Source organism: Ochotona curzoniae, unplaced genomic scaffold (assembly GCF_017591425.1).
Source record: "Ochotona curzoniae isolate NIBS_2020 unplaced genomic scaffold, NIBS_Ocur_1.0 scaffold_3890, whole genome shotgun sequence".
Classification (NCBI taxonomy): domain Eukaryota; kingdom Metazoa; phylum Chordata; class Mammalia; order Lagomorpha; family Ochotonidae; genus Ochotona; species Ochotona curzoniae.
Window position 1 is genome coordinate 36030530 of NW_024467115.1, and position 13929 is coordinate 36044458.

The 13929-nt window shown below is 56.7% G+C and overlaps 1 protein-coding gene across 2 annotated transcripts in view; it reads left to right on the forward strand.

Annotated features, from left to right (window-relative positions):
* Positions 1–13929, forward strand: part of TMEM181 (transmembrane protein 181) — a 57678-nt gene that overhangs the window by 10324 nt on the left and 33425 nt on the right. For both annotated transcript variants that reach the window (XM_040965204.1, XM_040965205.1), the window contains exon 2: positions 13605–13708. In XM_040965204.1, coding sequence (XP_040821138.1) covers positions 13605–13708 — 104 coding nt within the window. The remainder of the gene's footprint in view (positions 1–13604; positions 13709–13929) is intronic.

The window sequence follows — 13929 nt, forward strand, 5'->3', positions numbered from 1 at the left end:
TACCCTCATGCCTGCATGTGAGGCTACATAAGGAAAGGATGCCTGTGCCAGTTCACCCTCAGACCCCCAGCAATGCAGGGGTGGGGAACATCTTTGCAGGTGCACCAAGAAAAGTCTCAGTATGTCCAAACCCTGGCGAGTTCTGAGAAAGTGCTTTGGTGAGCAGATGAGGCCCCTGACACCTGCCCTAGGACAGCGCTGCCGTGGAAGGAACCGGTGCTGCACCAGCAGAGGTGGTTCCGCTCTGAGATGCTGGACCCACCACCTGTGCACAGAGCCTGCAGCCTGGAAAAGGTCTGCAGAGCTACCGGAAGGAGCCGGCTCTTACCTTTGTTGCACGGAGAGGCAGAGGATGCTTGCTTTGGCTTTTAGCATTTTGGGGGTCACAAACCCCTTTGGGAACATGGGAAATTACTGGGCCTCTGTCCAGGAAAATGTACACTTAGTGTGCATTCGGACTGCTCAAGGTGCATCTTAAGCTTGGACTAAGACGCCCTGGAGCAGAAGGGCAAAGGAAGAAAGGATGGAAGGATGGAAGGAAGGTGCTAACTGCCTTCCCCAGGGGACCTGGAGTAGGATTCAAGTCTTCCATGCTTTCTAGGGCGAGTCCCGGCCCAGAGCCTGCGCGCGCCCCCGCCCGCCGGCGCGCCCCCGCGCGCCGTTTCCGCGCACGTGACCGGCCGCGTCGCGCTCTGATGAGTTTTCCTGGGCTCGCCGCTCCGGCTGCGGCTGTGGCTGCCGCGCAGAGGGCTCCTGCTCCGGCTGCTGCTGTGGCTCCCGCAGCTGCTGCTGCGCGACGCCGGGCGGGCCCGGGGCGCCGAGATGGAGCCGTGAGTTCCGGGCCCCGGGAGGGTGAAGCCCGCGCCGGGAGTTGGGGGGCCCCGGCCGTCGCGCGTGAGGGACCCACTGCGTCCACGTGGGGGTCGGCCGCGACGAGGAACGGGGCGCCGCGGGGCCCGTCGGCGGCCAGCGGGGAGGAGACGGGGCCGGGGGACCCCGGCTCCCCACAGCGACCCGGCAGCCGGACTCCGGCGCTTGCCCCGGTGTTTGGTGACGTGGGCGCGGCCGGAGCCCGCCGGGCCTGCGGGCGTCCCTGGGCGGCTTTGGGGAGTTCCAGGTTGCACTCGCGGCTGACTTCGGCTGGGGTTTCAACGAGGAAAACCTGTCACGGGTGCACCCCAGGGACACTGTCCCTAAAGCTTGCTTTGTTTTTTGGGCGCAGCTGTGTCCCGCAGAGCACTTCCGGAAGGGGACCCCCTGCCCCCAGGGTTAGCCAGGAGTGTGGGGGCTGGTCACTTGGCAACGTGTGGGGGAGGAGACGCCGGGTCGCTGTGGGGTCTGCGCCTTGTTTGTGGCTCCAGGGGACAGTCACCTGGGGTGGGCTCGTCTCCTTGCACCCACCGACCATAGAAGGGCCCTTGACTCCGTGACTGTGGCTGTGGTGGCCCCTTGTCTACCTTCCCGTGGGAAACCAGACTGACCTGACCTGTCACTCCTCCATGGAGACTTTCAGGGTCTTAATGGTGATTCCATAGCAGATGGAGGTGGGTTGGCGGACCACCCTGGCATCACTCAGGGGGCAGCCTTCACGCGTTTTCTGTGTGACTTGCCCAGCTTGGAATTGGGGACCAGCCTGTGGTGGCTGTGTCCCAACACCCCATGGTGACAGGCACATGGTGTGGCTTCAGGTCATCCATGCAGCAGCCCCCTGAATGTAGAAAGTGGGCAGAGTGGGCTTTGGGGAGGACTGGAGGACGGGGCCTGGGACAGCTTGAGTGCTGGACTGCGTGGAGAGGTGGGCACTGCAGGTTGGGGTGTGAGGGTGGGGATCACAGTTGCCAATCAGGCAGCAGCTGGTACTTGATGTTCAGAATGGTGCTGACATGAAAGCCTTTGGCAGCAATAAAATTATCCCCAACACAAAGCCTGGACGTGAGTGTGTCTGGGATTCAGGTGCCCGGGAGTGCCAGTGTTCTTGAGTAGTGACAGGGTCAGAAAGAGAAGCTGGAGACAGAGGATGGAGCTGTGCAGAGCAGGTGTGCTGCCCAGGGGCTGGGGTGGGGACACAGCTGCAGCAAACACTGGCCCCGGTGACTCGTGGCCACACCTTGCAGCAGGGCAGGGCACAGTGGACTGTGCTGTGGTTTAGCATAGCATGCTGCCCTGTACTGCTGGCATCGCATGTGTGCACCGTTTTCAGTCCTGGCTGCTCCGTTTCTAATCCAGCTCCTGCTAATGTGGCTGGGAAAGCAGTGGAGATGACCAAGGTGTCCCCTCCACCCGTATGAGTGACCTGAAGGAGTCTCCCGGCTGCTCCCTTGGGACCTGCCCAGCGCTGGCTGTTGTGGGCATCTGGGAAGTGAACCAGTGGGTGGAAGTGCTGACTGAGTGTGTCTCTCACTTTACCTCAAAAATAAATAAATGAGGGGCCAGCATGGTAGCCTGGCAGCTAAAGTCCTCGCCTTGTATGCACCGGGATCCCTTATGGGCACCAGTTCTAATCCCGATGGCCCAACTTCCCATCCAGCTCCCTGCTTGTGGCCTGGGAAAGTGGTCGAGGATGGCCCAAAGTCTTGGGACCCTGCACCCATGTGGGAGACCTGGAAGAAGCTCCTGGCTCCTGGTTTCAGATCGGCTCAGCTCTTGCCGTTGAGTCCTCTTGGAGAGTGAATCAACAGATGGAAGATCTTCTTTCTGTGTCTCCTCTTCTCTGTATATCTGACTTTGCGATTTAAAAAATAAATGAAAAAGTCTTGCAAAAAGATGCAGCAGGAGTAGACGTTTGATTAAGATGCTGGTTCGCACCTGTGTCCCTTGTAGAGGTGCCTGGATTCACTGCCAGGCTTCCCCATCCGGCCCCTCGCCACGTGCCCTTGAAGAGGCAGCTCAGGGCTGGCACCTGCCTTCACCCCCAGCTGCTGTGTGCTTTTGGGGAGGGAGCTAGCTGATAGCTGAGCTCTGGCCAGCGCTTGCTCGGTAACCTTTCTGTCAAGATAAAATCAATAAATGAAAGAAGCAGCCCAGGGGCAGGGGCCTCAGATCTTCATGTTCACTCTGCAGTTTCACCCCTTCTCTGCTCAGGCCCTGAATGGCAGGCTTGTCACCATTGCCTGGGACGCGACTGGGACATCTGCCAGGTAACTGTGTGAAGCGCAGAGCGGCCGGGGCCTGCCCCCCGCGCATTGGGCGCCATGTTCCATGTGCTCATTGCTCTGCAGTTGTCACTGAGCTCGCTCTGTGTGTCCTGCTTGATGCTTCAAGGTTGTGTTTTTTTTTTTTTTAATCTTTAACAAATTTGGAAGACAGGGATAGACAGGTGTAGGGGCGAGAGAAGAGAGGTCTCATTGCTGGCTCACTCCCCAAATGTGTGCAGCCATCAGGACTGTGCGGGCCTAAGGTGAGTGTCCGGAATTCAGTCTGGATTGTCATGTGGGGTGGCAGGAGCTCCTGGGTGTATATTAGCAGAGAGCTGGAACCAGGACTCGAAGCAGGCACTCTGATTGGAGTGTCCTACATGGCATCCTCGCCATCATGCCAGAGAGCAGCCTCCACCACAGCCTCCCCTGTCATTTCATGCCAGTCCAGCTAGGATTTCATCATCATAATGGACCATGCGGGAAAGCTGTCCGCTTTATTTATACAGAATCCGTCAAACCCTGGCTCAGACTTTGACGTCAAGTGGATGTTTCTAAAGATAATTGCCATTTGTTTCACTTTAAGTCAGGATGTTATTCATCATCCTGTTTAGGAAAAAGTTCTCAATAGATGGTGCATATCAGTCAGTAACACATTCCTACCACAATCCTCATTCTACAGCTTAGTCTTGAGTTAATCAAGGAAGGAAAGACTTCACAGAAGGAGGGACCTAAAGATCAAAGAAAGAGGGAAAGAATAGATTCCCACTACACCTGGGGACAGAACATCCCTGATTAGCATATGGTCAATGGGGGAGGGAAAACCCTAAGCATAGGTTCCCACTATGCCTGGGGACAGCAATAATAAAAGGTCCTTTGGCTAAAACAGTATCAGCAACATCGACTTCCAAGTTCACATCAGTAGTAAACATTAACTCCACAGAGGCAGACAATGCCTAAATAGATTATAGAATTCTCGGCAGGGTTGTTGGGTGTCCATGCAAAGGGAGGCGGAGCTGCATCCAAGTGGTCACAGACATCTGCCGGGCCCTGCCAAGCAGCGGGAAGCTCCTTGTGGCCCTGCCTGCAATGGAACAATACTCTTCACACCTTCCTGTTTTCCACACCCATCACACGGACCCCAGCAATTTCAGAGGCAGAGAGAACATTTGGGGTTCACACCCAATGGCTGCTGTGTTTGGGGCTGTCCAGTGTGGTTGGCAAGACCCCCAATAACTTGGCGCACTCGCTGGGTGGGGGGAAGCTGACCGAGGCTCACAGCCGCCCCCCTTCCGCGGGGTGGGTGTCTTGAGCGTCCTCCAGCCTGGGGGTGCTTGTGTGCAGGTGTGTCTTAGACCCCTCTTTTGCCGTCAGCAGGGATGGCACAGTCATCCTTGTGTTGATGCCTGAGAGAGCCTGTGGGGGTGTCTGGGTCCTGAGCATGCTGGTGTCCCCGTGCTTGAGGGCACACAAGGAATGGGCTAGTGACCCATTTCTGTCAACACCGGCTTGCATTTTTAAGAATAGCTTCTGGGTGTGGTCTCTTTTGTTTATCTTTTTTCCCTGCTGCTTGCAGCTCCCAGGCTGGTTCCCCGTAGCGAGCCCTTGTTGTCGTGTTCACGTTTACTCCCTCCAGCCTGTCGGAGAGTGGCGGGCCCAGCGCAGCCCCTTTGCACACCTGCACCTCCTCGGACCAGTGTCGGACACCAGCGTGTCTCCAGGGAGGCCTTCCCTGGCTGGTTCATCAGAGTGGGAAGTCCGCAGGGAAGGTGGCTTACATGGGGACTACAGCTCCCCACTGAAGAAACTAGGGTTTTTCAAAGCTTGAGTCCTGGCATTACATACGGGTGCTGGTTCTGATCCTGGCTGTTCTGCTTCTCATCCAGCTCCCTGCTTATGGTATAGGGTCCCATGTGGGAGACCCAGAAGAAGCTCCCGTGCTCATGGTTTCAGATTGGCTCAGCTCTGGCTGTTGCGGGCATTTGGGGAGTGAACCAGTAGATGCAAGATCTTTCTCTGTCTTTCCTCTGTAAATCTGCCTTAAAAATATGGGGCCCGGTGAAGTGGCACAATGGCTAAATCTTCACCTTGCAAGTGCTGGGATCCCCTGTGAATGCTGGTTTATGTCCCAGCTGCTCCACTTCCCCTCCAACTCCCTACTCGTGCTGGTTAGTTTCCCAGCCATCTTGCTTCTCAGCTTTGGCCAGGCTCAGTCCTGACTGTTTTGGCCATATGGGGAATGAACCAACAGATGGAAGATCTGTCCCTTCTTCTCTTTCCCTATAACTCTGCCTTTCAAATAAAACCTTTAAAAGTAAACTAAATGCTGCTATCTTAGGGGGAAAAAGCAGAATTATGTTTTGTTGTGACCAAGATGATCCTTAGAAGCGGTGAATGAGATGGCAGCTATTGGCCATCGTTTCATCTGGCCTAAGCGGGAGCACCTGCCAGCCTAAGCCACCTCTCCAGGCTGCAGGGCCTGGCACTGGGCTGGCACACCACCTGCGCTCAGATGAACTCAGGTACCGGTCTTTGAGCAGCCTCTGCGTTCCCTTTGCCCTGGAAAGGGCATTTGATGACCTAAGCAGCTTGCCCCCGCCTCCCGGGGTGAGCCTGGCTTGTGGTCTAGAGGAGACGCACACGTGTGCTTCCTTGAGGTGCTCACGGTGGTGCTCATAAAAGCACCTTGAAGTTTGGGGCTTTTGAGTGCTCACACGGTGGTTTTCTTGGAGCTTGAGTAACTGAAGGAGTCATTGGGGAGATAGTCCTGGCAACATGACGTTTCAGGGCTCTTCGTCTGCCCTTCCCACCAGCCTTTCCTGTCAAGCCCCATTGCATGGAGAGGCAGCCCCAGCAGGAAGGCCTGGTGGCCTACTTTCCACGCCGACCTTCCTGTACTAGGTGTACGTTTGTGGATTTGATTCCTGCCTCCACCTCCTGTGACCCCAGTTGGAAAAGCCCCCTTGGCCTCTGTTTCCGCCTGTGTAGATCGGGCTGCTGTGGCCTGATACTTTGAGAGGCACCAGCCCTCTGCTTCCCTCCTGTGGCTGGAGCTGGGCGGGGAGCGGCCGCTTACACCGTGCACCTGCATGGATGTGCAGTGGAAGACTAGCTGGGTTCAGAAATAACCAAGTGGAAGTAGGGGTGGGGGAAGCAGAGCTCTTCCTGGCTGCCATCTCCACTGAGGTCTTGCTCCCTGCTTGCCACACTGTGTAGACCCTTCCCATCTTACGCCTCTGGCAGCATGCAGGACAAGGCCCTTATGTCTCTGGCAGTGTGCAGGACATGGCCCCTGCCACAGCCCGGCCTGCAGACCAGGCCTAACCCTAATCCTAACTACCTCTAACTCTTAACCCTAGCTCTTTGGTTGCCCATAGTCAGGGAGCTGGGAGAGGGCAGCCAGACTGGTGCGAAGAGTAAGATCCTGGCCCAGACGCAGAAACAGGTGTAGAACCTTCAAGCCCATTTCCAGTACTCAAAAGTTTGGCTGCTGGTTGCTTGCTGGTATGTGTGCAGTCCTGCCCACCTGCTCTATCAGTGCCTTGATGAGATAAACCGCATCTTCCTGGCCAACCTTTGGCCTCCAGTTGAAGTGCTGGCCACCTGCTGGGGCGCTGCTCAGCCCTGGGACTCCGGAAAGGCAGGCCGTCCCCAGTGCTTGAGTTTTCCTTCCCTGTCTTCATCCAGCACCTGAGAAGGCACCATGGGGTGTTCCCGCGCATCCTCCACCACCCGAATCATGGCTGCTTTGCGGTCATACCGCTCGCAGGCCCGCAGGTGAGTCAGACCCATTGCATGCTCTCTTCCCCCCTCCTTCCCACCCCCTCTTCTTAGCAAGGCCGTTTTATGAGCTCTCAGGAGGACTGTGTGTGAGGGAGAGGTACTCTGTGGACACAGCTGTGGCTGCCGCAGTTGCGGGGGATGCAGGCTTTCCACTGGCCCAGCAGGGTGGCCTCCAGGAGTCAGCTCCCAGGGCGCAGCTGGGGGGGGGGGTGCCTGGGCCCATGCTATGCACAAGCAGATGGCAAACGCCAGGTTGGTTGTGGCTACGCCAGCTCTGCGAGGGGCCCCTGGGGACCTGGGGTTGGCGCAGCGGCTCAGGCTGCTGTGTGGGTTTTTGTCTCAACTCCAAGTGGCTGGGTTCAAGTCCTGGTGCTGTCTCTGGTGCCAGCTTCCTGCCGCAGTGCACCCTGGGAGGCAGCAGGTGTTGGCTCCTGGGGGACCCGGGCTGGGTTCTGGGTGCCTGTCTTTGGCCTGACTCAGTTCCAGCTGTTATGTACATATAGAGAGAACTAATGGATAGAACATGGCTCTGCCTCCTTTTCCTTTAAAGTTGATAAAAAGTCCAAAAAAAAAAAAACCCAAAAAATGGGAGGAAAAAGTTCCTCTTTTTAAAGATTTATTTTATTTTTATTGGAAAGGCATTTTTTACAGAGGAGAGAGAGAGAGAAAGCTCCTCCATCTTCTGATTCACTTCCCAAATGTCCGCAATGGCTGGAACTGAGCTGGTCTGAAACTTGGAGCCAGGAGCTTCCTCTGGGTCTCCCTTGTGGATTCAGGGGCCCAAGGCCTTGGGCCATCTTCCACTGCTTTCCCAGGCCACAAGCAGGGAGCTGGATGGGAAGTAGAACAGCCAGGAGACAAACCGGCGCCCATATGGGATCCTGGTGTGTGCAAGGCCAGGCCTCTGCAACCAGGCCATCACTTCTTTTTTTTTTTTTTTTATATTGGAAAGGCATATTTACAGAGAGAAGAGAAACAGAGAAAAAGATCTTCTGTCCACTGATTGACTCCCCAAGTGAGTGCAATGGCTGGAGCTGAGCCGAACTGAAGCCAGGAACTTCTTTGGGTTCTGCCAAGTGGGCACAGGGTCCCAAGGCTTTGGGCCATCCTCTTGCTTTCCCACGGCACAAGCAAGGAGCTGTGGATGGGCAGTGGAGCAACCAGGAACACAAACTGGCACCCATGTAAGATACAGGTGCTTGTAAGGCAAGGATTTATCCACTGAGCCACATGCTGGGCCCAAACGTTTCATTTTGACATATGACGTGTGTATGGGTAAGTTCTCACAGAATTGCACCTGTGTGGGCTCCACCTGGGCCTGGACTGACTCCGACCCACTGAAGCTCCACTCTAGATCTGAGTCCAGTCGAGGGTCTCCCTTCTCAGCATCTCTCAGCGAGGCCCGACTCTAGAGTGAGCCCGAGAGACCCTTCCCAAGGACTCCTGGGAGCACCCCAGGGAAGGGCAATGGTGAAGGGTTCCAGGAGAGGTGCCTTGCATGTGTTCAGGCTTGTGTCAGATGCCATAAAGCACCTGTAAAAGTGAGGATGACTTAGAAAGGGCCTGGGATGGCTGTTTCATTGTGCCTGAGAGATCTTTCAGGGCAGGAGGCTGCCTGGTGTGGGAAAGGTGCCTGCGCCCAGAGGAAAAAGCTCAGGACATCCTGTCCTGCCTGACGAGATCGACACTATGGGGAGCTGACCGGGGAGGTAGGAACACTTCCTGCCCTGGTTAGCCAGGCTGGAAACATAAGCTGGGCTGGACTTGCCCAAGGTCTGCAAGGAGTCAGGGAGCCCCCACACTGCTCCCCAAGATTCACCAGCAACTTGAGGGAGCTGCACGGACACTTGTCAAACAGCCGACAGAGTTGACTGGAGTAGATATCTATTGCATTTGAGAAGCATAGACTAGAATAGAGACTGAGGGCTCGCATCTCCTCGTCACTCCCCAAATGCTCACATGGCCAGGCCAAAGCCAGGAGCAGGTGACTGTCTGGGTCTTCTGTAGGTGGGAGGGACTCGACTCCTGGGCTGTCACCTGCTGTCCCCCAGGCTGTGTATGAGCAGGAGGCTGGAGTCCGTGGGCAGCTGGGGCTGGATGCCAGGCCCTCTAGTGTAAGACAGCTGTCCAAACCACCTGCACGCTCTCCACGTTGACACCCTGGGCCTGGCATCAGTGCTCTGCTGTGCAGCATGGTCCATGAGGGACGTGGGCATACAGGGGAGCCTTGAAGGCCGGGTAAGTTGGATTGTGTCGGGGTGGGGGATGCACCTGAGCTGTCAGTCAGGAGGTTGGCGTGGGAGTGAAAAGCTCGAGCCTGGCTTGGCTGTGTTGCGGGTTGTTAGAGAATGAACCTCTGATGGCTGGCTCGTGGGATTGAGTGCTGCTGACTCACTGCTTGCCATCAAGGGTGAGGCGAACCACTTAATTACTCTGAGTCTGTGACAGGGTCCTCATGGTACCGCCCTCAGGAGGCACGCGGGGTGGCTGTGAAAAGCCCTGCGAAGCCACGAGGGAAGCTGGGTCTGGGAGGCAGTGGCACTGGCTTGCTGAGGAGCGTTGAGGCCCTGCGTGCCAGGAAGCCGGGACTTAGCACCTCCGTGCTGGCCGGGGCATCGGGGAGAGGAGGTGGGCTGAGATGACCCTGAGCTCTCTGATGGAGAACAGAGGACAGAGGTAGGACACGGGCAGGGGAAGCAGGTGTTTCCTTTGCTTTTAAGGGTTCGGTTTGCCCGTAAAGCAATGCAGGACTTTGTATTTCACAGCAGAGTAGATGTGGGCAGGTTGCTGGAATGCCTCCCTTAATTAATTAATTAATTAATTCGAATAGAGAGAATGAATGAATAATGAGCATGAGTGAATACCTTCGTGTGCCGGTGTACTGGTGCTGGGCCAGGCTGAAGTCGGCAGCCAGGGCCGCTATCCCTGACTCCCCCGTGGGTGACGGGATCTCAAGTATTTGGGTCTTCCTCTGCTGCTGCCCTGACGTGTCAGCAGGATGCAGGGTTAGAAGTGCAACAGCCGAGACTTGAGCAAGCGCTCTGGTACGGGGGCGCCTGTGTCCCAAACAGCAACTTACCTTGTTGTGCCACAGTACCTGCTCCAGGCTGTTTTCTGAAGGCAGGAAGGCTGCTTGGAGCACGAGCAGGGTGAGGTCTGGACTTGGGGCCCAGGAACTTGCCTGGAGAGTGAAGTGGTGACAGGTGCGATGGGTAGGGTGTGAGGGCCCATGGCCAGGCCTCTCGATGGTGGCCCTGCTTGTCTCTGCATCAGGGTTGCTGCGTGTGGCCAGCACACCCTCCTGCCGGTCTGAGTGGAGAGTGCTCCGCTGTCTGGGTCCCTGCAGCCTGCCTGTCTTGTCACCAGGGCCAACATTCAGCTGGGAGGTGACTGGGGCAGGAGACGTGTGGTGCCTGGGCTGGAGGCTGGAAGCGCTCTGGTCTTGCAGCATGGGGTGGGTGGTCTGGCAGAGGCTTCTCATTTCCTCCCGTCTTCTCAGTGTTCAGTTCTCAGGCGGAGCTGCCGTCTGGACTCATGGAGCTGACTTGGCTGAAACTGGCAGCATTTCTGAGCTGTCAGATGGCTAGTTGTCTGCCTGATGCTTCAGATGGCGGATTGGGAGGCCTTGTCGGGTGGGCTCGTGTTGTCTGGACGCTGTCCCCAGCCTGCGTTGGCCGTGGGCTGCGAAGGGCTCTGGACCCAAGTCTCCTGGTGGGAGGGTACCCAGCGACCTCCCATGGGTGGGGTGTGAAGACAGCGGAGAGCAGGCCTGTGGTCCCCACCTGCCTGCAGCCAGTGTTGGCCCCACTGTGCCCTCAGGCTGTGCCCTCAGTTTTGCCTGGACATCCCCTGATAACCTTTTAAGGACAGGGAGATGATGCAACCATCCCACCCTCTGGGGTGGGGGGGGTCCTGCCACGTTTGGCCTCAGACTACACCACTTTTCTTTTTCTTTTCTTGAGGCCAGTGTGTCTGTTTTTTTCTTTTCTTTTTTTTTTAAGATTTACTTTTTTTTTTTTTTAAATTGGATGTCACATTTACAGAAGAGGAGAGACAGAAAGATCTTCCATCCACTGGTTTACTCCTTAAGTGGCTGCAACTGCCAGAGCTGAGCCAACCGAAGCCAGGAGCCAGGAGCTTCTTCCAGGTCTCCCACAGGGGTGCAGGGTTCCAAGGCTTAGGGCCATCCTTCCCTGCTTTCCCAGGGAGCTGGAAAGGAAGTGGAGCAGCTGGGACACAAACTAGCTGCCCATATGGGATCCTGGTGCATGCGAGGACTTTAGCCACTAGGCTACAGCCATAGGCCTGCTGATATAATGCATTTTTGAAAGATTTATTCATTTTTATTGCAAAGTCAGATATACAGAGAGGAAGATCTTCCGTCTGTTGATTCACTCCCCAAGTGGCTGCAGCGACAGGAGCTGTGAGCCAATCTGAAGCCAGGAGCCTGAAGTCTCTTCCGGGTCTCCCACATGGATGCAGGATTCCAAGGCTTTGGGCCATCCTCGACTGCTTTCCCAGGCCACAAGCAGGGAGCTGAATGAGTAGCGGGGCTGCCGGGATTAGAACTGGCACCCATAAGGGATCTGGGCGAGTTCAAGGTGAGGACTTTAGGCAGACTTTAGCTGCTAGGCTATGGTGCCAGGTGCCAATATAATGCATTTTAAAGATATAAAGTAGCTGCTCCCACTGCTTCCCCTTCTCAGTAAGGCCAGTTAGGCTACTCAGCCTGAGAGCCCTGTTAGGGGGTGGAGTGGGGGTGGGTGGGACTACCCCGCCTCTGTCTTACTCCAGAGTGGCTGCCACAGCAGGCAGACTGTACCTTGTCACCACCCAGCTTCCTGGGCCAGTGCCTCATGATGCCTGTGCCCTTGTCGCCAGGACAGCACCGAGCTGTGATGCTGGTTTACGCTTCCCCACCATCTCGTCTGTTTAGCATAGTGTCACTTGCCTTCAGCGTGGAGGGCACAGTGTGGAAGCAGCCTTGCTGCAGATGGTGTGGGAGTCAAGTGAGCTGCCAGTCAGCCAGCACTAAGACCCCGGGGTGGGGCCCTTGCAGTGCTGCCAGTGTCCCAGGAGGATTTGCTGGCACTTGGATCCTGCCTTCTCCCCCAGTGGGCAGTGCTGTGACATGTTGCACAATTCCACTGTCTCCAGCCTCAGTGTTCCCAGCTGTAAACCCGAGCTGTCCTGGAGACCGTTTCTTGCTTTGGTGTTTTGAGGCTGTTGGGCTCTCATCATCTGTGGGGTGCCACACCTGGATAGCATCAGGGCTCTCCCCCGGCAGGGCTGGTAGCAGCTCACGGTTGGGCTGGAGTGCTGGGGAGACATTGTGTGACCTGCTGGTTCCTTCACCCAGTGGTCTTGGTGACGCTGGCTTGAGGCTGGGGACAGTGCGTCCTTCTGGCCAGCGTGGCAGTACTGCCACGTCACAGCAGTGCTGATTCCTGGGCCCTGCCCTCGCCCTGGAAACCAGCCAGCCCAGCAGTTGACTTCTGCCCTAAAGTCACGGATGTGTAGAGGGGTGTGTACGTACACACCTGTGTGAAAGTCAACAGCCTCTGGGACTCGCTTCCTGCTGGTATCAACCCTTCCCCCGCACTTGTCCTGTTAATGTTGGGGTCTCCCTGTGGGGCCTAAGGAGGGATCCAGGGCTGCTGGGCGAGCCCTGCAGAATCTTTGGAGTGTACGGCCTAGTTGGGACACAACCCTGTCCCACATTAAGCAGAGCTGCTTCTGGGAGTGAAGCTGAGCGCTGTGACACACCCAGGCCCCTCAGGCCTCCAGCCATCATCATCTGGCCCTTCTAGCCCCTGATACAGGAAGTCCTAAAAGAGTTAAGGCACTTAGGCCCAGCATGGTAGCCTAGCAGCTAAAGTTCTTGCCTTGCATATACTGGGATCCCATATGGGTGCCAGTTCTAATCCTGGCGGCCCTGCTTTCCATCCAGCTCCCTACTTGTGGCCTGGGAAAGCAGTTGAGGAAGGCCCAAAGCCTTGGGACCCTGCACCCATGTGGGAGACCTGGAAGAGGTTCTGGGCCGTGTGGGGAGTGAATCAACAGACAGAAGATCTTCCTTTCTGTGTCTCCTTCCTCTCTATCTGACTTTCCAATATCCTCAGCCCCCTGCTTTGTTTCTCTAACACGTTGGAAATGTGGACTGCAGGTCGCCGATTCGGTCCTGCTCACGTAGACTCCCTCTCTGCCCCAGAGCCTGTGCTGCCCTTCCCTTGAGTTCTCAGGAGCTTGGGGTGGCCAAGCAGTGTGGTGCTGCTGGTGCCTGGGGCTCCCATCAAGCCTTGCATTTGCCTTCCATGGCTGTGCTGGGGCTCACTGTGGCAGCTGGAGGTGGGGTACGCTGGCCACAGGCATCACAACACAGAAGTCCTCAGCCTGTAAAGTGGGGCTGCCTTCCCTGCAGACCGTGCAGACCGTGGTGGCAGGGGTCTCGTCAATGGAGTGTGTGGCTTGGCTTCCTGGAGGCCTCGCGGAGGGCATCGGGGCTGCTTGTCAGGGAAAGCCATGTGGCTTGGGAGGGGGTTGACTGGTGTGGCCAGAGTTACTGGCTGACGGGCAGGGCCTGATGCCGCCTGGTGGCATGGCTGATGGCATGGGCTGGTGTGCAGGCCACGTACCCCCCCTACTGTCCCATCTCCCACTGACTGTTCCACTGGTTTCTGCCCGCAGGCTGGCGCCCATGCGGCTCTATACCCTCTCCAAGCGCCACTTTGTCCTGGTGTTTGTTGTCTTCTTCATCTGCTTTGGGCTGACTGTCTTCGTGGGTATCAAAGGTGAGTACCCTTTGCCATTATTGAATTACCATGCCACTCGCAGCCTCTTGGAGTGTGGCTTCCTAGCCACTCAGCTGCAGCCCAGCTGCCAGTGCCCAGGAGCCCAGCATGGAGGGACACGCACATGCCATGCCATCTGTTTCTCTTAACCCTCCCCCATGGAGGTGCCCGGCCCTATGCCCCTGGCCGCTCCTCCATTTCTCCTAGGGCGGTACAGGGTG